Below are 23,990 nucleotides of genomic sequence, written 5' to 3'. Positions count from 1 at the left end.
GTCCAAGAGCGGCCACAGGTCTCCTCCCGAGCACAGATCACGATGTCCAAGAGCGGCCACAGGTCTCCTCCCGATCACGATGTCCAAGAGCGGCCACAGGTCTCCTCCCGAGCATGGATCACGATGTGCAAGAGCGGCCACAGGTCTCCTCCCGAGCATGGATCACGATGTCCAAGACCGGCCACAGGTCTCCTCCTGAGCATGGATCACGATGTCCAAGACCGGCCACAGGTCTCCTCCTGAGCACGGATCACGATGTCCAAGAGCGGCCACAGGTCTCCTCCCGATCACGATGTCCAAGAGCGGCCACAGGTCTCCTCCCGAGCACAGATCACAATGGCCAAGAGCGGCCACAGGCCTCCTCCCTAGCACGGATCACGATGTCCAAGAGCGGCCACAGGTCTCCTCCCGATCACGATGTCCAAGAGCGGCCACAGGTCTCCTCCCGAGCACGGATCACGATGTCCAAGAGCGGCCACAGGTCTCCTCCCGAGCACGGATCACGATGTCCAAGAGCGGCCAAAGGTCTCCCGATCATGGATCACGATGTCCAAGAGCGGCCATAGGTCTCCTCCCGAGCACGGATCACGATGTCCAAGAGCGGCCACAGGTCTCCTCCTGAGCACGGATCATGATGTCCAAGACCAGCCACAGGTCTCCTCCCGAGCACCGATCACGATGTCCAAGACCGGCCACAGGTCTCCTGACCAAAACTCTTTAGCCTAACATTTAGCTATGTTCACACGTTGCGTTTTTGCTGTTTTTTTTCTGCAGGAAACTTGCTCTCTTGGCAGTCAAGAAGCTTCATACAAAAAGCAGGTTTTGCGGAGTTTTATTGCATTTTTTTACTGCGTTTATTGTCTCTTGTGCATGCTGATAAACTTTAGTTCCCCCCGCCCCCCAAAAAAGTAACGATGATCAAGGTGAGGAAGAACCTGGTAGTAAATGTGAAAGTTACCTGCAGTGCCACCAACAGTTTAAGTGAAGTATTACACAATTTTTTTGGGGGTAATCTATGGTCTTTTTATGTAAAGCACAAATATAATGAGCTCTTAAAAGATGCATTTGGCTATTAGATCACTGGTACTGCACTGGAGAATTGGTTTTCTAAACTGGACAATTCACCTACATACTAAGCGTTTTTCCCCCAGATGCAGATAACGAAAATGTTTTGGGTTTTTTATTTTTTTTCTTCTGCATTTGTTGGTTATAACAAAATAGTTTCCTTTATATAAATGGCTTCATCAGCATTTTTCCTTCGAATATATACAAGTATATAAAAAAAAGCACTGCAGAGGAATATAGCAGATCTCTGCAGTTTCCTCCGCTCTGCCTCCACAAGTTTTGTGTTGCTTCCATAGCAACAAATAAATATATGTGACTCAGGAGAAAAAAAAAGGAGAACCCGAAATTATGTCCTAATGTCCGTTACCGCAGAAGATCTTGGCTACTTCCTGGTATAATGTCCCCCATCCTGGCTCCATCCTGGTATAATGTCCCCCCTCCTGGTATAATGTCCCCCATCCTGGTATAATGTCCCCCATCCTGGCTCTATCCTGGAATAGTGTCCCCCATCCTGGCCCTTCCTGGTATAATATCCCCTATCCTGGCTACTTCCTGGTATAATGTCCCCCATCCTGGCTCCTTACTAATATAATGTCCCCTATCCTGGCTCCTTCCTGGTATAATGTCCCCCATACTGGTATAATGTCCCCCATCCTGGAATAATGTCCCCCATCCTGGGCCCTTTATTGGTATAATGTCCCCCATTCTGGCTCCTTCCTGATATAATGTCCCCTATCCTGGCTCCTTCCTGGTATAATGTCCCCCATCCTGGTATAATGTTCCCATCCTGGGCCCTTTCCTGGTATAATGTCCTCGATCCTGACTCCTTCCTGGTATATTGTCCTCCATCCTGGTCCCTTTCCTGGTATAATGTCTCTCATCCTGGCTCATTCCTGGTATAATGTCCCCATCCTGGTATAATGTCCCCATCCTGGCCCCTGCAGTTCCTTTTCAGCTGAATGAGTCTCCTCTGATGCACATCCAAGTGAAATAGGCGATGGGTCAGCCCACCACCCGCACAGACCCGGTCGCACCCTTTTCGACCGTGATCGTTACACCCCTGTCAGAGTATCTGGAGGATATAGATGTTGCCATTTTTTGCACTAAGTTCTTGAAAACGGCATATGCAGTTTTTACATAAAGTCAAAAAATTGTCTTTTTTTTTTTTTAGGTTAGAGACAAAAACAAAGTCACACCTTTCACAAATTGATTAAAAAATCTGCGCCATAATATTTGGATTACAAAAAGATACGGTACTTCTAGAATGGGAAATTGGAGTGGATGGATGAATCAGGTGAAAACATCTGGAAACCTTAAAACGCCAGATAAAAAAATAGCAAACAGACTTCAAAAAAGGCGCAAATAAAAATAATAATATGGTGGCATAAAAAATGCAAAAATTAAACAAAAAAGGGAGCAAAGGCAATAATCAATTGGATCCTTTTTTTAGGCTACGAATGAAAATATCAAGCAGAAAAATTCTGTGCGGGTTCAAGGCTGAGAATTTTTGCACTTTGATGGTAGATTTCACTGCAGTTTGAATGTAAATATAATGCGTTACTGGTCGGTATGGCGGTGTTATTTAGTGGAGGATACCTTGACATACGTCATCTGTGGAGGAGCCGCCATATATTTGCTGTCTTCCTATACTTCAACCTTCATTTCCATTTGCTGCTTAAAGGAATTTCCTATAAGTCGCGGCTGTGCAGATCCGATCAATATCCAATGCGCACAAATATGCATTTCCCATTTCCTAGGAATAAAGGCCATCAACAATACAGTAAGCCGCGCGTCAAGCCATGGGCGCCCCGTGATGGATGACGAAGCTCCCGACTTTACATTTGCAAAATCAATCTCTTATTTTCAGGAGACAAATAGACTTTGTGCACACTTCACCTGCCAGAGCTCGGTATCCCGTCATACTTAATAAATGTGTGCGCGGTGAGAAGCTAATTACTGTACGGAGTTATCTGGGATGATTATTATTCTATTTATGGCCCATATCTACTAAGCTGGTCACGCCAAGCGCCAAGTTTCAGCTTCTGCCCAACCATCGGCAAGTGAAAACACGTGGCCACGTGGTGGATTGGCAGGGGCAATTAGGAACTGAAGCACCTGCTTCAATTCCCTCATTTTCGAGTGGGTAGTGTATCATCCATTCTGTCAGCACAATATTATTATATTATTATAAAGCCTTTACTAGCTACGTCTGTTCGGCAACTACGATTTTTTTGTAGCAAGCCCAATGGTTTTTGGAGATAAAATAATCGCTAGACTGAGTAAGCAGATATGTGAAATGTTTATTACATTGGTACAGAGGGAGTAATGATCACACACATTATAATTACAGCATACTTAGCGCCCCATACAGTTAGTAGAGCCTCATTCTTGGGTACACCCAGGTGTCAGGGCTCGGCCTGCTTAACAAAGGCTTACTTGGAGACTTCCTACGTTGCTGTGCGGATTGTGGGGACAACAATGCAGACGTGTTCCTTGGCTGGCTGTAGAGCTTTTCTTGTGAACTTCCATGTCTCCAGGACCTACTATGCATCCACTCTATGCCACCGTCGTTCCCCAGATCCCCATGCCTTCTGTCTTTGGGTTTCTCTTGTATAAGAGATGATGGATCCCAAGTGATAGGACACGTAGGTTCAGGCAAACACCTTAGTTTTGGCTCATCACGTGTTACGCAATGTGGTCCTACACCACCTTCCTGCCACGGGGACATGTGTCTATTTGCATCTCTCCTCAATCCCATGGATAAATCCAATGGGAAGACACCTAGGGAGCCATCGGGGTTGGTGAGCGAGGTCTGCAGGACAGAACCATGATGGCTTCCAAAATGTCTTGCCGAGTAGGTGTTATGTGTGCTTTGTTCACCAGCCAACATCCTGATCGGTGCAGGAGAACTAGTTGTGGGTGTCCTCTGATCTCTGCTGCGCTGGAAGACCTCTGATGTTTTCTCACCATCAGGAAAACACTTCTTTGTTCTTACTCTTGACGGATTTTGCACCTCGGAGATGTCTTCTAAGGAAGCTCTGCTTAAACATTCTTGGCGAGTGGCCCGTGGAATGACGATGTGTCTGATGTCGCTCGAAGGAACTTTTTGGGTAAATGGCAAATCTGTTGGCAAGTCATTTGCCAATCTCCATCTAACTTGGGGGCTATTGGCGATCAATGGTGAACTGGTCGTCTTCCTAGCTGTCCTCACCCTGCAGAAACTCGACGATTTCCTCTCTGGTCTGCTCGGCTTAGGATTGCCACCTGAAGAAATCAGGATATTGGGTAGACTTTGGGATGGTATTTGTCTGTACTGGCGTGAGAGGTTACCATCAGATCCGTAACGGATGGGCTGGTGCAAAATATCCCTGGGATTTAGGTGGTCCTCTGGGTTCGCCTATACAAACAATAATAAATGTCATGGATATACCAGGTGACAAGCCATAGAAATGCAACACAAGCAGCTCGATGTGACATTCAACAGGGACATTCATAAGATCCAGGTCTTGCTACCCTACTAGGAACAGATATGGACAATGTTTTATAATAACGGATGCTTTAAAGCAATGGTCTACAATCTGTCGTAGAGTATGAATCCCCTAATGCGCACTGACAAGCGAATGGGGCTGAGCTACAAAACTAGATTTTTTCAGAAGACCCTAACTTCCTATATTGTTTAGTTGCCCCTCCATTACTCTCTCTTCCATGTCTTCGCCAGGGTACATCCTCGATTATTCCTCATTTGGTAGATTGTGAGCCCTCACGGGCAGGGTCCTCTCTCCTCCTGTACCAGTTATGACTTGTATTGTCTAAGATTATTGTACCTGTTTTTATTATGTATACCCCTCCTTACATGTAAAGCGCCATGGAATAAATGGCGCTATAATAATAAATAATAATAATTCGGCCGTATTTTCATAATCGAACAAGACTCACCATCTTTATAAGTGTGTGAGCCGGACTGTTGCTGGGAAATGGCTGATACCGGATCGTGGGGGTCTGTATCGGCAGCCTTCCTCTCTGGGTCGTTTGCACCAATTTCCTAATGTCTGCACCCGTTTTACCGACAAATCCTAGATCTTTATACATATGAACATTACCTACGAAAGAATGAGAAAAATACTTCTTGATTTCTTATGTACACATATTTTTGCACACCTTGGAGCTATGCTGATGAGGGCTGCAGGAGAGCTGGATGTTGCACATTGCTAAAAGGGGTTGTCCACTACTAGGGCAACCTGCCAAAGATACCATATTTCCACTCGTAAAATAAAAATACACTCACGACTCTCAACGGCATCGTTCTAGCAATGTCTCTCCTGGGTTCCTCAGGGTTTGCGTGACATTATTATGCCACGTGAGCCCTTCAGCCAAACAAGGACCACTAATGGGCTGTAGACGTCCAATGGAAGTGAGAGCACTGAAACTTAATAGTCGCTGATTGGCTACAAGGCTCATGTGGCCAAAGCTTTGTTATGAGAGCCCTGGTGCTGATATTGCTGAACTGACTACGACGCAGAAGGGGAGTATAAAGTGATTTTATTTTCCAAGGGGAAATATAGTGTTTAAGATAAGGCTAGTAGTTGGCAACCGTTTGGACACCTTTGACGTGGGAAAATATATTTTTACCGATGTTAGTGGTTACCTTGAATTGATAAAATTGCACAATCTTCACCCTCATAGTATTTCTTCCAGTAACGTAGGCTGGATGTGGGGTCTGCTCTCTTCATTAGCTCATATATTAGCACATCTTCTATCGTTCACATATGCTTTCTCCATTTCCACATCCTGTATTCTCTGCCCTCCATAAGACTACATATGCTTTCTACCCTCTCTATGCTGTACAGATCTATGTACAACCCTTTCTCTCCTGATTTCTCTAAGGCCACGTTCAGTATTTGATCAGTATGTTACATCAGTATTTCTAAGCCAAAATAATGAGTGAAACAATCAGATGACACCATTTCTGCATTTTCACCCACTACTAGTGATGCAAAATAATGAGTGTGTGACACAGAGAAAAGAGAGGTAGGTAGTGGTGAATAGTCAGAAATAGGAGCAGGAGTTCCGATGGATTTGCAGAAGTTTTGAAGACTATTTAGCAAGATAAACAATATGAAGATGCTTAACCCCGTAGAAAGTACGGTCAATAGTGTACATAGCATGTAAGTGGTTACAGAGAGAAAAGGAGTTACTTTTTTTTTTATCCCTAAACCAATGGGGCGCTGATGAGTTTATATAATAAGCTGCAATTCAGACAAAAAAGTAAAAAGTTCAACTTTCGTTAAAATGTAAAATATAATTTCTTCCCTTAAAAATGTTTTAATTATTATAGAAAAACACCAAAACATCAAAAAAGTAAGCTACATAGCCTTTATCCTGCATGGTATGCGCCATAAAAAAAAACTATGACAGAATTGCTGTTTTTTTGGTTACTCAACCTCCTAAACAAATGAAATAAAAAACGATAAAAAAGTATTTACTTTCTCAAAATGGTAAAATAAAATCTAAACCTCGTCTAGCAAAAGCTTCATCTATGGAAAAATAAAGAACTTATGGCTCTTAAATGTGGAAACATTTCTCAAGTGTTTTCATTGTGTCACAGTATAAAAAAAGAATGCAAAAAAAAAAAAGTACATTTTTTTTACAATAATTTTTCCAAATCATGCCAAAAGTAAAACTTTTGTTGCCAAAAAACTAAAAAAAAACAAAAAAAGGCTGCTGCATTAAGTATTAAATTAGCATGCGGTGTTAAAGGGTAGGACCTCTTGGCTGTGGATTTTTGACTGCGCACAAGGTGATATTTCCATGGCCGTCAATAAAGGGATGTTTCATTATGGATATTTCAGGTTTTGTTCTCTTTCTGAGCGATGACGACATTCGGAGGCAGACAGGCCGTGTATTTGTGAAGTGATTTGTATGAAGTTTCAGGCGCTGGGCCTGTGAAGCTGCCAAAACCCATCAATCTTGAAAAAACTTTTTAAGTATGCATCTCTTTTTAGGCGGCGGGAACTGGAAGCCGTGCGGCGGGGTGACCTAAATTCTTTCGAGGCGCGGGATTAGATGGAGCACTGTCCGCGCTCCCATCCCCTCGCGTGCAAACATTAATATTAACGTATCGCTAACGGGATAGTCTTATGTAAATCAATCGGCGCAGAGGCCATTAGTATAAAAAGAAAGACGGAGAAGAGATGATAATGAAAAACTATAACCCGTGTAGTCGTAACCGCGGCACCTACGTTGGGATGACAGTGGAGGCAAAGTTTCTTTTTCGTTCAGATGGATGAAAAATTAAAATGGAGCAAATTTACAACAACAACAAAAAAAAGATTAAAAATATCCTACAGTTTTGTGTCTTCAGGTCTAATGCCGGTGTGTGTGTCTCCGCGATTACAGCTCCATACGTTGAGTAGTATCCACCATTTATTAAAGAGCTTGCAGAACCATCTGTGACCGATGCAGAGAGGTCAGTTGAGTTGTCAAGTTGAACCTCTCCTATCTGCTGCCATCTACACTGCTCAAAAAAATAAAGGGAACACTTAAACAACAGAATATAACACCCTCAAAAAAGGAGTCGTTCTGCAGGTGGGGACCACAGACCACATCTCAGTACCAATGCTTTCTGGCTGATGTTTTGGTCACTTTTGAATGTTGGTTGTGCTTTCACACTCATGGTAGCATGAGACAGACTCTACAACCCACACAAGTGGTTCAGGTAGTGCAGCTCATCCAGGATGGCGCATCAATGTGAGCAGTGGCAAGAAGGTTTGCTGTGTCTGTCAGCGTAGTGTCCAGAGGCTGGAGGCGCTACCAGGAGACAGGCCAGTACACAGGAGATGTGGAGGTGGCCATAGGAGGGCAACAACCCAACAGCAAGACTGCTACCTCAGCCTTTGTGCAAGGAGGAACAGGAGGAGCACTGCCAGGGCCCTGCAAAATGACCTCCAGCAGGCCACAAATGTGCATGTGTCTGCACAAACGGTTAGACATTTACTCCATGAGGATGGTCTGAGTGCCCAACGTCCACAGATAGAGGTTGTGCTCACAGCCAAACACAGTGCAGGACACTTGGCATTTGCCACAGAACACCAGGATTGGCAAATTCACCACTAGCGCCCCGTGCTCTTCACAGATGAAAGGAGGTTCACACTGAGCACATGTGACAGACGGACAGAAACTGGAGATGCCGTGGAGAGCGATCTGCTGCCTGCAACATCCTTCAGCAGGACGGGTTTGGCAGTGGGTCAGTAATGGTGTGGGGTGGCATTTCTTTGGAGGGCCGCACAGCCCTCCATGTGCTCGCCAGAGATAGCCTGACTGCCATTAGGTACCGAGATGAGATCCTCAGACCCGTTGTGAGACCATATGCTGGTGCGGTTGGCCCTGGGTTCCTCCTAATGCAGGACAATGCCAGACCTCATGTGGCTGGAGTGTGTCAGCAGTTCCTGCAAGATGAAGGCATTGAAGCTATGGACTGGCCCGCCCGTTCCCAAGACCTGAATCCAATTGTACACATCTGGGACATCATGTCTCGAACCATCCACCAACGTCAAGTTGCACAACAGACTGTCCAGGAGTTGGTGGATGCTTTAGTCCAGGTCTGGGAGGAGATCCCTCAGAGGACCATCTGCCACCTCATCAGGAGCATGCCCAGGCGTTGTAGGGAGATCATACAGGCACGTGGAGGCCACACACACTACTGAGCATCATTTCCTTGTCTTGAGGCATTTCCACTGAAGTTGGATCAGCCTGTAACTTCATTTTCCACTTTGATTTTGAGCATCATTCCAATTCCGTGGGATATTAGTTGTGATTTACGTTGATCATTTTTAGGTTTTATTGTTCTCAACTCATTCCACTATGCAATGAATACAGATTTACAACTGGAATATTTCATTCAGTTATATCTAGGATGTGGGATTTTACTGTTCCCTTACTGTTTTTTTGAGCAGTGTATATTAAAGTCTGAGAAGATCCCTTTAGGCCAACGTACTGTGAAAGTCATGCTGTACTGGTTTAAAAGCCGGGGAGCCCGTATTGAGGTGGCCAGTCTCCTTGTCAAAAAGTGAAGTGTTTACAAGCTCTTTGTTATACAGCTTGCAAGCGCCGCCTGATCCCTGGATTCCAGACTGCCTCAATGCCCACCTAGGCTTATCTAAAGCTGCCCCTGCTTGGAGCATTGGAAAATTTGGGCCAGCGGCACGACCATGTGAATTATCTGGAGCCTAGATAGGTCCACCAGGGTCTTCTCCGTCGTATCTTGATAGTATCAAGCAATCGGGTTGCTGGTCTTCCTCTTCATCTTGTTCCTTCTATTCTTCCAACCATGATGTCCTTATCACACAACCCCCTCGGGAAAGCAGAAAGGCGGGAGGCAAGGGAGCGATGAGCTGCTTAAGTAATGAATGGTCCCCAGAGATCTTTTAAGACCTAATGAGGAACATCTAATTTAACAACAATATAACCAAAGGAGAAAAAAACCATATTTCCCGCGACAACATAAACTTGTCCCTGTTCACCAGAGACTTTTTTTTTTTAACGGTCTTCAGCTCTATCTTGAGCAATGGCGACTTGATAGATGAACGCTCTCTAGGAAGATCGACCTTGTGCAAGCCTAGATAGGTCCATCAGGGTCTTCTCCGCCGTTATCTTGATAGTATCAACCCATCGAGTTGCTGGTCTTTCTCTTCGCCTTGTTCCTTCTATTCTTCCAACCATGATGTCCTTCTCCAACAAAGAACCCCCTCGGGAAAGCAGGAAGGCGGGAGGCAAAGGAGCGATGAGCTCCTTAAGACTGAGAGTAACCCTCCTTTAAGTGATCATTGATGATTGATCCCAAGAGGTTTTTTATGACCTAATGAAGAACATCTAATTTAACAACATTACCGAAGGAAGAAAAAAAATATTTCCAATGACAACATAAACTTGTCCCTGTTCACACGAGACTTATTTTTTTTAACAGTCTTCAGCTCGATCTTGAGCCATGGCGACTTGATGAATGAACGCTCTGTAGGAAGATTGATCTTGTGCAAGCCAAGATAGGTCCACCAGGATCTTCGCCGCCGTTATCTTGATGGTATCAACCCATTGGGTTCCTGGTTTTCCTCTTTACCTTGTTCCTTCTATTCTTCCGACCATGAAGTCCTTCTCCAGTGATCGCTCTCTTCATATGATGTTTCCAAAGTAGACAAGTCGTAGCTCGGTGATTCTTGCTTCCAGTGACCTTTCTGTCTTGATTTGTTCCAAAATTGATTAGTTAGTCCTCCTTGCCATCCATGGTATCGTTAACATCCTTCTCCAGCATCACATTTCGAAGACGTTGATTCTTCTTCTTCCTTTATCGCACCCGAGATTATGCATATCGAATATCTAAATGACCAAAATAATAGAGACCCTGTTCTAATCCCTCTATTTTAGTGTCATTTTACACATTTGAAGAATTTAAAAAATTATGGATGGGGAACAGGCATCAGGCGGTTTCGCTTTTAATGAAAGATTCCCTTCAAATGCAAAGTTCTGAGAAACATTCAGTAAAGGTTGGGGGATGCAGCAAGGCTACAGCATGCGAGATTTCATTACAAACAGCGCCACCTGGTGAGCGATGGCGGCACGTCTCATGCAGTTTGTGGCGCCGCACTTAAGAAGTCATTTTAAGGATCTGTTCATGAAGCGACAACATTTCATCCGCTCTGTAAAGTCACTTCAGTAAATTAACTGCAGAACATAAGATCATAAATCAGAGAATCCAACAACCCTGGAATGATCTTCATTGATGTTCTTCATGCGCGAAGAGTGTGATCCCCTTTGCAACCACTAGGGGTCGCTGTAGTGAGGAAAGTTAAGTCCTGTAGCATAGTTCACATGATGAACTTTCTCGCGCCTCTAATAAACAATAAAAAGTTTTCAGATGGAATTTTTTTTCGCCCCCTTTCCGCAATATCTCCCCCTCCTTTAGAAAACATATTCTTGGTGCATTTTTTGTAGACTATTTTAGGCCACTTTTGCAGTAAAACTCGATATTGGCGCTGAGTCAATAGGATAACATCACTATCTAAATATATTTATTTTAGTGTGTTTTTTTTAGCCTTCTTCAATGCCATTTTTCACCGCAAAATTGGAAAATATATGCACTGCAAAGAAATGGGTCCAGACTTTCCCCCCCCACCCCCCAATTACAAGCATGCCATTCTTTTGATATAACTTTTCTTCTACAGGGAAAAAAAATGCATGTTAAAAAAAAAAAAAAACTTAACTCAGAGCCATTTAGGGGGCATGTGCCTCCAAGTGCGCCATAAAAAAAATAAAGTAATACCAACCTATAGGAAGGGTTAAAAATGTCAGATATCTCACCCTGGCGGTTTTCTCGGCCCAGACAAATATTAATGTGGAGGATATTGGCGTTGGCGTTCAGGGACCCCGTGTTCTAGCGACCTGCCGGGATTTCCATGAGAAGGTTGCAGCTGGCCCAATTATAGCAATATTTTAGGTAAATTGCTGGAGAAAATTGCTCACGATTGCTCAGAAATAGCTGCTCGCGCGCTGCCGGTCTCTGCATTCGGATCGTTAAGTAGCTGTGCAATCAAAGCGACCTACTTCTCGCCCCGCAGCAGATGACACCCAGCTGGGAGCTTGTAGGGCACCATGAGGATGAAGGCACAAGGACAGATGGGGAATGATAGGAGGATAACACGGGACCCCTATATCCGACAGCGTTTCTTCACTTCTTCTGGTCCTCTTCTGGGGTCTTCGAGCTTCTCGATACCTTGTTGGTAAGTTCTATAAAACTTCATCTCTTTCATGTACAATTCTCTTCCCCCCCCCCCCCCAAGTTGAATCTTCTCACGATAAGTCCAAAGTAACATCAGGTTCCAGTCTGCTTAGTGCAGTTTTTTAGTGTAAACTTCGGTTTCATTTGGTCCAAGATCTTTGTTTTGCAATTCTGTTTTTTTTTCCTCATTTTTGTTTATTTCGCGTCGACAATGACCTCATTCATTTTACTATTCGATACACTGAAAAAAGTCGGGAAGAAATTCCAAACTGGGGAGGAATTGAGTATTAAAAAAAACAAACAAACAAAAAAAAAAACCTAGCAATTCTGCCATTGTTTGTTTGGATCTTATGCTTACCATGCGGTAAAGAACTTTTTTTTTTCCTACGGGTCAGAAAAGTTATAGTTATACCAAATTTATAGATATAGTTATAATTGCATAAAATAAAATAAAAAGTTCCGTTCTTTCGTTTTTGTATGAGATATAGTTGTTTTTAACACAATTTTGGGGTCCGTACAACTTCTTGTTCTTATTTATTTCCACTTTTTTTCTTTTTCAGGGGGGATGAAAGCTGTGTGAAGTAACCGAAAAAAAAACCAAAACAGCAATTCTACCATTTTGATTTTTTTTTTCAGTTTTAGTGTGGCATAGAGGCGGTAAGCAGTCTCGTGGATGCGATGGCAATGCCTTGAAGGGGGACCGATAGGAGTTAGAAGAGGCCCCTCTTAAATGCTACTATCACGACTAACAGTAGCATCTAAGGGGCTAAACTGTTGAGATGGGAGCAGCAGTTTCTCTTAGGTGCTGGCTGTATAACACTGCCGACACCCATGCTCTATGGAGTGGTCTTTGCTCCATATAGAAATGATTAAGCTGCTTTCTAGAGCTAGGACACAACTCTTTGGTGCTACACACTGACCTTACCTGTCTGGTTGTGCGCAGGACTTCTCTGTACAGGCACCGCAGGTGGAGGAGGCTTCGTATCACGTAGGCGTCTCACCTTCTCGAGTATAGCTTGTCGGGTCTCACGTATCAGGTTGTGGCCGGGAAAAAACGAGTGTTTATTTAGCATGTTCACGATGTCCTTGGCTGCCTCCAAAGCGGGTGTTGATTGATTTCTGAAAGGAGACATTGTGGTTTCACAACTTCGGTCAGCTTGGTTCTCATCTTGAGGGTACAACTGGCACTTTTGTATTTCCTTGTCAAGCTGGTTGCAAAAGGCAGGATCTTGGTTTTGCTGGTTGTACCAGGTAGACTTGACGTCTTGCTGGATGCCCGAGAAATGATCATGGTCTTGCTGGTTGCACGAGGCACGCTCATGGTCTTGCTGGATGCGCGAGGCACGCTCATGGTCTTGCTGGATTCGCGAGGAATGCTCATGGTCTTGCTGGATTCGCGAGGCATGCTCATGGTCATGCTTGTTGCAAGAGGCACGCTCATGGTCTTGCTGGTTGTATGAGGCACGCTCATGGTCTTGCTGGATTCGCGAGGCACGCTCATGGTCTTGCTGGATTCGCGAGGCGAGTCGCGATGCACGCTCATGGTCGTGCTGGATTCGCGAGGCACGCTCATGGTCTTGCTGGATTCTCGAGGCACGCTCATGGTCTTGCTGAATTTGCGAGGTGCGCTCATGGTCTTGCTGGATTCGCGAGGCGAGTCGCGAGGCACGCTCATGGTCTTGATGGATTCGCGAGGCACGCTCATGGTTTTGCTGGATTCGCGAGGCACGCTCATGGTCTTGCTGGATTCGCGAGGCATACTCATGGTCTTGCTGGTTGCAAGAGGCACGCTCATGATCTTGCTGGATATGCGAGGCACGCTCATGCTGTTTGCAAGAAGCACGCTCATGGTCTTGCTGGATGCACGAAGCACGCTCATTGTCTGGCTGGTTGCACGAGGCACGCTCATTGTCTGTCTGATTGCACGAGGCACGCTCATGGTCTTGCTGGATTCGCGAGGCGAGTCGCGAGGCACGCTCATGGTCTTGCTGGATTCGCGAGGCATGCTCATGGTCTTGCTGGATTCGCGAGGCATACTCATGGTCTTGCTGGTTGCAAGAGGCACGCTCATGATCTTGCTGGATATGCGAGGCACGCTCATGCTGTTTGCAAGAAGCACGCTTATGGTCTTGCTGGATGCACGAGGCACGCTCATGGTCTTGCTGGTTGCACGAGGCACGCTCATTGTCTGGCTGGTTGCACGAGGCACGCTCATGGTCTTGCTGGTTGCACAAGGCACGCTCATGGTCTGGCTGGTTGCATGAGGCACGCTCATGATCTTGCTGGTTGTACGAGGCACGCTCATTATCTTCTTGGCTGCACTGTGCAGGCTCAGATATACGGGCTCGTATTTCAGGTGAATACTCTTTTTGAGAGGAATGCACATCTTGATTTTTTAATTCTGGTGTTGGAATAAGGCCTAAACAGAGTTGCCCCTGGCTTTGAGGTGTCCTTCCTCTGGGGTGGTCAGTGCCAGTCTTTGATAGATCCACCTTGGTTGTCTGGTTTACAATTCTCTCAATGTCAATAGATTTGATCTCATGATTGAAGATCCCTTGGTGATGGGTCAGGCGGTTTTCCGTAATGAACACTTGCCTAGGGTTACACGCGCCTTTCATTCCAGATTGAGAGACCATCTTCGCGACCATGTTGTTTCTTTGCTGGACTCCTTGGGGGAATGTCTTCTTCTTGAAGATTTCAGTATGCGACTTGAATTTTGCATTGTTCAGCTCTTTCTTAGTTTTTCGTCTCTTGACTTTTAGGGGTTTATTAGTCTTACAATCGTTGTTCTTGATCACGTTAGCATTGGAGTAAAAGACTGAACTGGAAATTGGTCCCAGGCTCGGGGGAAGCTTTGGATCGCTGTGACTGTGGTGGTCTCGAGACATCATCACCTACGTTGGAAACAGGATTAATATTGCCAATTGCCTAGGAACCTTTACTTTATACCCATTCATGAACTGGAAACTCTCTAGTGTGCACGCATGGACACTTTATTGTGCACGCTCACCTGCTGCAACTCACAGTGTTTAAAAGGGAAGATATATATCTTGGTACCGTGTTAGCCAGTGGATAGAAAAATATTTAGAATTGAGAGTCCTCAGTGGTTGATACCTTTTAATGGCTAACTGAAAAGATGGTAACAAATTGCAAGCTGTTTCTCAAAAGCTTGCAATTTGTTACCATCTTTTGAGTTAGCTATTAAAAGGTATCAACCGCTGAGGACTCTCAATTCTAAATATTTTTCAGTGTTTAAAGGGGTTTTTTCAGTTGTGATAAAAACCTTTTTCCCACAAATGAACTTCACTCATCCTCCCCTGGTCCAGCGCTGAGTCACAGCCACTGCCCCTGCTGTATTATACTGTCTGTAGTGCTGGCGTCACGTCAACAGCCAATAACTGAGCTCACTGATTGACTGCAGCGCTGTCGATGTGATGTCAGCTCTGCACAAAATAATAGACACCGGGAGCAGCAGTGCAGGCTAGTGATGAGCGAGCGTGCTCAGGTAAGGTGTTACTTGAGAATGCTTGTGTTCATTTTTGGCGTCCTCGAAAAAAAAAAATGCTCAAATCCCCGCAGTGGCTTGTCTCGTGACTGTTCGACAGCCGCGGCACATGCAGGGATTTCCTGTTTGTAGGGTAATCCTTACACGTGTTGCAGCTGTCAACCAGCTGTGACACATGCAACAGCAGAGACTCTAGCATTTTTTTTTTCGAGCACGCCAAAATTACTCGATTAGGACACAAGCATGCTTAGCTGAGCATGCTCGCTCTTCACTAGTGCAGACTTACACTGGACCTGGGGAGGGCGAGTAAAGATACCGGAGCCTTTCAGGGGGTTTCCTCTGAAACTGGAAAACTCCTTTAAGATAAAGAGTATTAATGCTGCAAAATGAGGCCGTTTAGGATCTAAAGTAGATACTGGAGATCAGCGGGCCATTAACGTTTGTGATTTTTGTCAGAACTTGCTGATTTTTGCTTCTGATGTGGATGAACTACTTGTGTTTCTCCCTTCTACTAACCTCACTCTACCCAACATCGAAATTACCCTGGAGGGTTCAACCATAACTCCCAAGCAGCATGCCCGCTGTCTTGGGGTCATATTCGGCACCGAACTTTCCTTTACTCCCTATATCCGATCACTCACTCGCTCCTGTCACCTACATCTCCAGAATCCGACCTTTTCTCACCATTGAAACTGCTAAGACTCTTACTGTCGCTTTCATTCATTCCCGTCTGGACTACTGCAACTCTCTTCTGATTGGTCTCCCTCTTTCCAAACTTTCTCCTCTCCAATCCATCTTAAATGCGGCAGCCAGGGACATATTTCTGTCCAGCCGCTTCACCGATGCCTCCATCTTGTGCCAGTCATTACACTGGCTACCCATTCGCTACAGGGTCCAGTATAAACTCATCTCTCTCACCCACAAAGCTCTCCGCAGTTCTGCACCGCCTTATATCTCCTCTCTCATCTCCGTCTATCGCCCTACACGTGCCCTCCGTTCTACAAATGACCTAAGACTAACATCCCCCGTAATCCGAACCTCGCACCTCCGTCTCCAAGACTTCTCTCGTGCTGCGCCAGCTCTCTGGAATGCACTTCCCCAGACGATCAGACTGATACCTAGCCCTGACCTATTCAAGCGCGCTTTAAAAACCCATCTCTTCAGACAAGCTGACCACATCAACTACTCAGCAAACTAACTTTGTCCTGTTCCCTCCTTCCAAATATTACTCTGAATCTGCCCCCTACTATTCATCTGTCTCCACACCCTCCATGCACACGATAACTGCACTTGATACTTGACTATTGCACTTAAACACACGGGTTGATGATCGGATCATGCAGCTTCATATGAAAATCCCTATTTATTATAATTGCCAGACCTGAAATAACGAGCACTTTTCACCTATTGTCCCCCCCCATTTCCTTGTAGATTGTAAGCTTGCGAGCAGGGACCTCACCCCTAATGTCACTGGTTAAATTGTCTTATCTTGTGCTGAATTTATTGTCTGTACATGTCCCCGCTTAATTGTAAAGTGCTGCGGAATATGTTGGCGCTATATAAATAAAAATTATTATTATTATCGATGTTAGGTTTCAGGTAAGAAGGATGGGGCTGTTGGATGTCAACATGTCCGATCCTTTTGCACTCAAGAGGGATGCATCATCGGTGTGTCTCCTGTCCCTTAGGAACACGTGCACTCTCGGATGAGCGTGCATGTGTGTGGGGGGAGGGGTGGTATAGCTCCCACCTAACTAGACTGGGTGCAGGGGTCACCCAGAGCCTAGGAGGGTCCGAACAGTGCAGACCAATAGCATTAAAGACCCCCGAACAGCTGAGGTCCACGTGCTGCAGGTTACATAGTGGACTCTGGGAGACCCCCAAGTGCATTATCTGGGCCCACCGAGACCTAACGTGTCAGGGCCCTCTATGTGATTGGTGGAGCCCCAGTCTGATGATGGGAGGGGGTCTAGTGTGTCGGACCCCCAATATTCATGTCGCCACCCTACGCACCGCCGCCGTACATGAGGCCTCCAGGAGCACGGGCCCCGTCTACAGCGCAAACGTAACACAACTCCATCATCTGTGACTAAAAATAATGAAAATATATAAAAGTTACAGTTAAATATAAAACAGCCTCACAGTCATGATACCATACCGTCCACTATCACAGAGGGCTGTAATACCAATATCATGTCACACGTTATTATACCTATGGCTTACATAACGGTCTCCAGAAACAATATGGCGGCGCAGGGAAGCCAGACCCTCGCTCTAACGCTCTACGACGTCACCGAAACCGTCTATCCATTCTAATCACCCCTGCTTGCGCCACATGGTATCACCCAGATTGCATCTCTATACCGGCGAGGTTGGCTCATAACATTCTAAAATAGGGGGGAAATCATGATCGCCCCTCCAAAGGCAATCATGGTTCAATCTGAATGTAAAGACTGGGCTGTTCCATTGCAATTTATAGGGGGTGCAAAGTTTTCATTTCCGCATTAATAGAGCTACTTCCTGGACAAATCCATTCAGCACATTACAGAAGGGGGGGGGAAGAATTGTTAGTTGCCGACTTGGTAGTTCTGGGAAGTGGGATTTGTCAGAGGGGGCTCCCCCGCTGTATTCGCAGGGTGGCGCGGCCCAGGAGGGAGGATTCCTGCTGGAGACAGTGGAAGGAAGGGAAGAGCAGGTGAGGCGCAGGAGTCACACACTGCCGGCCATACGCGGGGCCGCCGGGTCACTGCATGAGGGGAATGTGTGCACCTAACGTGCTACGTGTGCGCGCCAGGGCAGAGTGAAGGCAGCTGCCCATAGCAACCAATCAGAGCCCAGCTTTCATTTTGCGGCTTGGTTGCTATGGGCAACGACTTTGCTTCAGTTTGACCCCTTCTGCCGCCATTTTTCTTTTTTGCGCTTTCGTTTTTAGACTTTTTTTTGGGGGGTGGGGTGGGGATGGGATAAATGCCCCTTGTCAGAGCTCAGGACGCTGCTGGCGGTCGGAAGGGGTTAATTTTAATTGTTTGGATTTTCTTAAAGGGGACCCCCTCGAAGGGAAACTTTGACCCCCCTTTTGTATCGGGTGGGCGGCGATTTGCATCATGTAATGCTCCCGGGACGTACAATCGGCCATCGCCGCTGCCTGTTGACGTCACCGCGTCCGTCTGGCACCGAATATTGGGACTTTCGCATCACCGTGAACTGAAACTACAACTCCCAACGTGGACATCAATCTTCCATTACTCTTTCTTTTTTTTTCCCTCCAGGACACAATGTGTGACAGCGACAAGAACCCCGCGGCGGTCCCCACCCCTGCGACAGACGTGCAGGGGGATGGGCGCTGGATGTCCGTGGTTAGTACCGATCTTTTACTACTACTACACCCAACAGCTGTTGCAAAACTACAACTCCTGAATACCGGGAGACGGTTCTCCGGGCCACGGATTAGTGACTTTGGCCACCATAGCCTGCAATTGTACAAGAACAGACCCCTTTTTTCACCCAGGACTCGGCCGCATACTGCAAAGCTGGGAGTTGTAGTCCCTACAGCAGGAGAAGCTGCAAAAAAAAAAAGTCTGATCAGAACGTGACGGGAGAAAACTATTTGCTTTATTGCAGATTTTACCGTGTGCATAAAATCCGTGTGCATAAAATCCATGTGCATAAAATCCATGTGCATAAAATCCTCAGAAAGAATTGTGGATTTTAAAGAAACAGATATTTTCTGCTGAGGGGAAAAAAATGTCTGATCGGTTCATCCTCCCTTGTTCTTTTGTTTGTCTTTCAGCACAATCACTTTGTGGCCAGCAGCAAAGACAAGGAGCCGGAGGTCGTCTTCATCGGAGACTCCAATCTGCAACTTCTGCACCAGTTGGAGGTGAGAGCTGAGGAATGACACCAGCGGCTCCAGCCGGGGGGAGTTACACTTTATTCCAGGGGTGGGGAAAACAAAATTTCTGCAATGGGCCATTTAGATATTTATACTATTATTTGAGGGCAACAAACCATTATTATTTGGTAAAACCTTTAATTCGCCTCTCATGTGATGGCTGGAGCGGCTTCTTTTTGGAGCCCTTGTGATGTTGCTTCTCGTAACTGCTTTTTCAGATTAGCGCCGGTCTGGAGCGCAGGCGACTCTTTGTGATAAGTTTTGTAAAGAACTCACAGCAGTAAGTTACGAACAGAGATGTAGAATACGCTGCAGGTCTCCTCTCGGGGGAAATTCATCTATGCTCACGTTATATTTATAGAACGCAAGTGGTAGGACGTCTGTAGTACATGCATCGCATAGGAGACGCTGAGGCTGGAAAATATACATCACATAGGAGGTGCTGAGACTACTACATATACATCACAAAGGAGACGTTGAGGCTGCTGTATATACAGCACTTAGGGAGATGCTGAGGCTGCTGTATATACAGCACTTAGTGAGATGCTGAGGCTGCTGTATATACAGCACTTAGGGAGATGCTGAGGCTGCTGTATATACAGCACTTAGGGAGATGCTGAGGCTGCTGTATATACAGCACTTAGGGAGATGCTGAGGCTGCTGTATATACAGCACTTAGGAGATGCTGGAGCATATACATCACATTGGAGACGCTGAGACTGCTGTATATACAGCACTTAGGAGATGCTGGAGCACATCCATCACCAGAGACGCTGAGGCTGGGGTATATACACCTAACATAGAAAAATTAAGAAAAACATACCATAAAGTAACAGCCTTACCAAAACCTGTCAGATGATGAATGCACTAGCAGAATGCAGCAGGCCCCCATTAGATGTTGAGACTGCTGAATTTTCATCCATCACATAGGAGACACTGAGACTGCTATATACACAGTACCGTACTTAGGAGACGCTGGGGCTGGAGCATATAAATCACATAGGAGATTCTGGGACTGCTGTATATACATCACATAGGAAACTCTGGGAATTCTGTATATACATCACATAGGAGACTCTGGGAATTCTGTATATACATCACATAGGAGACTCTGGGAATGCTGTATATACATCACATAGAAAACTCTGGGAATGCTGTATATACATCACATAGGAGACTCTGGGAATGCTGTATATACATCACATAGGAGACTCTGGGAATGCTGTATATACATCACATAGGAGACTCTGGGAATGCTGTATATACATCACATAGGAAACTCTGGGAATGCTGTATATACATCACATAGGAAACTCTGGGAATGCTGTATATACATCACATAGGAAACTCTGGGAATGCTGTATATACATCACATAGGAAACTCTGGGACTGCTGTATATACATCACATAGGAGATGCTGGAGCATATATATTACATAGGAGGCGCTTGAGACTGTTGTATATACATCCCATAGGAAATGTGCAGACTGCTGTATATACATCACATAGGAAACACTTGTGTTGGAGTATATACAGCAGGAGAAATTGGGACTGGAGTATATACATCACAGGAGACGCTGGGGGCAGGAGCAGGTATATCACAGTAGACGGGGGTTGCTGCTGTCCTCCTCGGTGGGATGGGAGCGCATCACGATATGTTCAGATACTGCAGTTTTCAGTAGTGAATGCTCACAGTACAAGAAGGGAGTAAAGGGCCGGTGGCTGGAAAAACGCGACTGCCTGCGTCCTGAGCACTGTAGTCCCCTGGAATCTGCCCGAGGACCACAGGGAAAAGGTAATTGGCCCGGGGGCCAGAGGTTGCCCGCCCTTGGTTTATTCTAGGGCTACGTTATAGGGGTTATCAACTATCCAGAGGCTTTGCCACAAAAACCTAGTGTACAACTAGCTCACATTACGACTGCAGTAAGTGCGGGCGGGGTCTGGTCATGTGTGTGACATCACTTCTTGCACCCTTTAGCGCCTTTCATATGGCACTAAAGGTTGTTTATCCTAATAAATGAAAAAACAAATATTTATGGTCTCTTACCGCCAGCCTAGGTAAAGCAGACAGCTGTGAGGTGATATTATCATGTTGGAAAGGTCCCTGGATATTGGCCCCTTCCCACCCTAAAAATACCAGCCTGTGGCCTCCCTAAAATTGGCGAATCCCATGAGATGCCCCTATTCTGGCACTTGCCTTCGCTCTTCCCCCATTGCCCTGATGTGGTGGCAATCGGGGTAATGGTGCTTGGGGTTGATGACCGCTGTGATTTGCCAGAAATATACTTTAAAAACTGCTTTTTGTTATGTGTCTTCTTCGTTCTCAGATCTGGAGGGAGCTCTTCTCTCCGCTACACGCCCTGAACTTCGGGGGACTGGGTGACGGCACCCAACACGTCCTATGGAGACTGGAAAATGGGGAACTGAAACACATCAAACCAAAGGTAAATCGCCAAACGTTTATATTACGAATTGATAAAGGTCCACAAGGACCAGCGTAATCAATCATTTCCATCCTTATAGATTATAATGGGAGTTTTCCCTTTTCTCACACTTTTGCAGAGCCCCACCTAACGTTTCAGTGTTGGTGGGGTCACCAGGGATCCTTACATGTATCAATTGTCCTGTAAAGTAAATTCCGTCCTTCTGCCACAAGGGGGAGCAAATTGTATAATTATTGCTGCTTCCATTAGGCAGCACATGAAGCCTTGCAGTGAGCTCCCTCTAGTGGTGGATGCAGGATGTGTAGCAGTAAGCAGAGGATTTAGAGCTCTGGCCCCTATAAAGAATTCTCAGCAAAAAAACTAAACTAAATTGTGGATATGCTTTCCAGACACACACCCATATTTTTTCTCTTCACCATCCGAAACAATATGATAACCATTTTTGTTGTTGTTGTTGTTGTTGTAATACTGACCTTTTTGATCTGCAGAAAAAGTAGATATTAACCCATGAACACTGAGTGAGTGGGAAGGAGCTGGGCTTCTCTGATTGGGTGAGAGAAGCGGGACTCACAGGCTTTCTATAGGAGTGGATGGAGGAAGCAGGACTCTCAGGCTTCTCTGAGTGGGTGGCAGAAGCGGGACTCTCAGGCTTTCTGTATGAGTGGGTGGCGGAAGCAGGACTCACAAGCTTTCTCTATGAGTGGGTAGAGGAAGCAGGACTCACAGGCTTTCTGTATGAGTGGGTAGAGGAAGCAGGACTCTCAGGCTTTCTATATGAGTGGGTAGAGGAAGCAGGACTCTCAGGCTTTCTGTATGAGTGGGTAGAGGAAGCAGGACTCTCAGGCTTTCTCTATGAGAGGGTAGAGGAAGCAGGACTCTCAGGCTTTCTATATGAGTGGGTAGAGGAAGCAGGACTCACAAGCTTTCTCTATGAGTGGGTAGAGGAAGCAGGACTCTCAGGCTTTCTCTATGAGAGGGTAGAGGAAGCAGGACTCTCAGGCTTTCTCTATGAGTGGGTAGAGGAAGCAGGACTCTCAGGCTTTCTCTATGAGTGGGTAGAGGAAGCAGGACTCTCAGGCTTTCTATATGAGTGGGTAGAGGAAGCAGGACTCACAAGCTTTCTCTATGAGTGGGTAGAGGAAGCAGGACTCACAGGCTTTCTCTATGAGTGGGTAGAGGAAGCAGGACTCACAGGCTTTCTATATGAGTGGGTGGCAGAAGCAGGACTCACAGGCTTTCTCTTACAGAATTGGAAAACCCATGTATCCCAGTGGCCGTGCCTTCCTTTTGCTGTCATTTTTGGCCGCTCCGCGTTCATTGTGTCGGCACATGACTGTAACGTTACATTGATTGTGGACTCCTGGTCCCGGTGAGTCCGATCACTAACTGGAGCCGTTACTTCCCCCACCAGATCATCGTGCTTTGGGTGGGCACATATAACATGGGGCACACAGCCGAGCAGATCGCAGGGGGGATTGAGGCCATTGTGCAGTGCATGGAGCAGAGGCAGCCACAGGCCAAGGTCCTCGTGCTGGTGAGTGACGCCCCCGTGACACGACCAGAGTCCTTCCCTCCCCATTTCCTCCTTTTTTTTTTTTTTAGCATTTTGATTCCATTTTACAGGGTTTGTTGCCACGAGGGAAGAACCCCAACCCCCTGCGGGAGAGGAACAGGCGGGTGAACGAGCTGTTGGCGAAGGCCCTGCAGTCTACGCCCAACGCAAAACTTCTAGACGTGGACCCCGGGTTTGTGCATTCAGACGGCACCATCAGCCACCACGATATGTACGACTACCTGCATCTCAGCCGGCTGGGATACTCCCGCGTGTGCCAGACGCTGCACCAAACACTACTCCAACTGCTGGAGGGCAGAGGAACCGCCAAACAGCAGAGTTAAGGCCGACCCTGTGTGATCGACCAACTCCAAGGTTTTTTGGGGGGTTATAGATTCTCTGAAGGGCTCCCCCGCCGAGAAACACTCTTCCAAAGATCTAGTTAAAGGGATATCGGTAGCTTCTGCATTTACCCCTGGCCTCCCCTTTATGTAACTGCCTATGCAGAGGACAGACGGACCACCCGTGCCCCCCGCTATTTCCTTTTTTGTTTTTATACCTTTTGTACAGTATTACCTTTTTTCTTTTTTGTATACTTAGCTCAGATTTGTGACCCCTCTCCCCATCCGCTCCATATAATAAACCGTACGGTTCACAACACTAAGTGAAGATTCTCCAACCCGGGTAATAAATCTGTTGTGACATCGATCAGTCTGCGAATGTTGTTGTTTTTTGTTTTTTTAGCATCTCCAAAATCCTATCCCA

General features: G+C 46.0%; 2 protein-coding genes across 2 annotated transcripts; one reads left to right on the top strand and one right to left on the bottom strand.

Annotated features, from left to right (window-relative positions):
- Positions 1-3,346: 3,346 nt before the first annotated feature.
- On the bottom strand, positions 3,347-17,659 carry PRR19 (proline rich 19). Its single transcript, XM_069741230.1, has 4 exons — positions 17,562-17,659; positions 12,759-14,727; positions 5,002-5,165; positions 3,347-4,462 (listed from the first exon to the last, which is right to left on the bottom strand). The coding sequence occupies exons 2-4, from the start codon at positions 14,722-14,724 to the stop codon at positions 3,437-3,439; spliced, it is 3,156 nt and encodes a 1,051-aa protein (XP_069597331.1). The 5' UTR covers positions 14,725-14,727; positions 17,562-17,659; the 3' UTR covers positions 3,347-3,436.
- A 218-nt stretch (positions 17,660-17,877) lies between these two features.
- Positions 17,878-23,933, top strand: PAFAH1B3 (platelet activating factor acetylhydrolase 1b catalytic subunit 3). The gene is made up of 6 exons (XM_069742325.1): positions 17,878-18,033; positions 18,608-18,694; positions 19,129-19,218; positions 21,557-21,673; positions 23,085-23,207; positions 23,297-23,933. The coding sequence occupies exons 2-6, from the start codon at positions 18,614-18,616 to the stop codon at positions 23,567-23,569; spliced, it is 684 nt and encodes a 227-aa protein (XP_069598426.1). The 5' UTR covers positions 17,878-18,033; positions 18,608-18,613; the 3' UTR covers positions 23,570-23,933.
- The last annotated feature ends 57 nt before the right edge of the window (positions 23,934-23,990 follow it).

The sequence above is a fragment of the Ranitomeya imitator genome, chromosome 10, assembly GCF_032444005.1.
Source record: "Ranitomeya imitator isolate aRanImi1 chromosome 10, aRanImi1.pri, whole genome shotgun sequence".
NCBI lineage: Eukaryota > Metazoa > Chordata > Amphibia > Anura > Dendrobatidae > Ranitomeya > Ranitomeya imitator.
The sequence above is the reverse complement of the archived record's forward strand: the minus strand, read 5'-3'. Positions and strand labels throughout refer to the sequence as shown.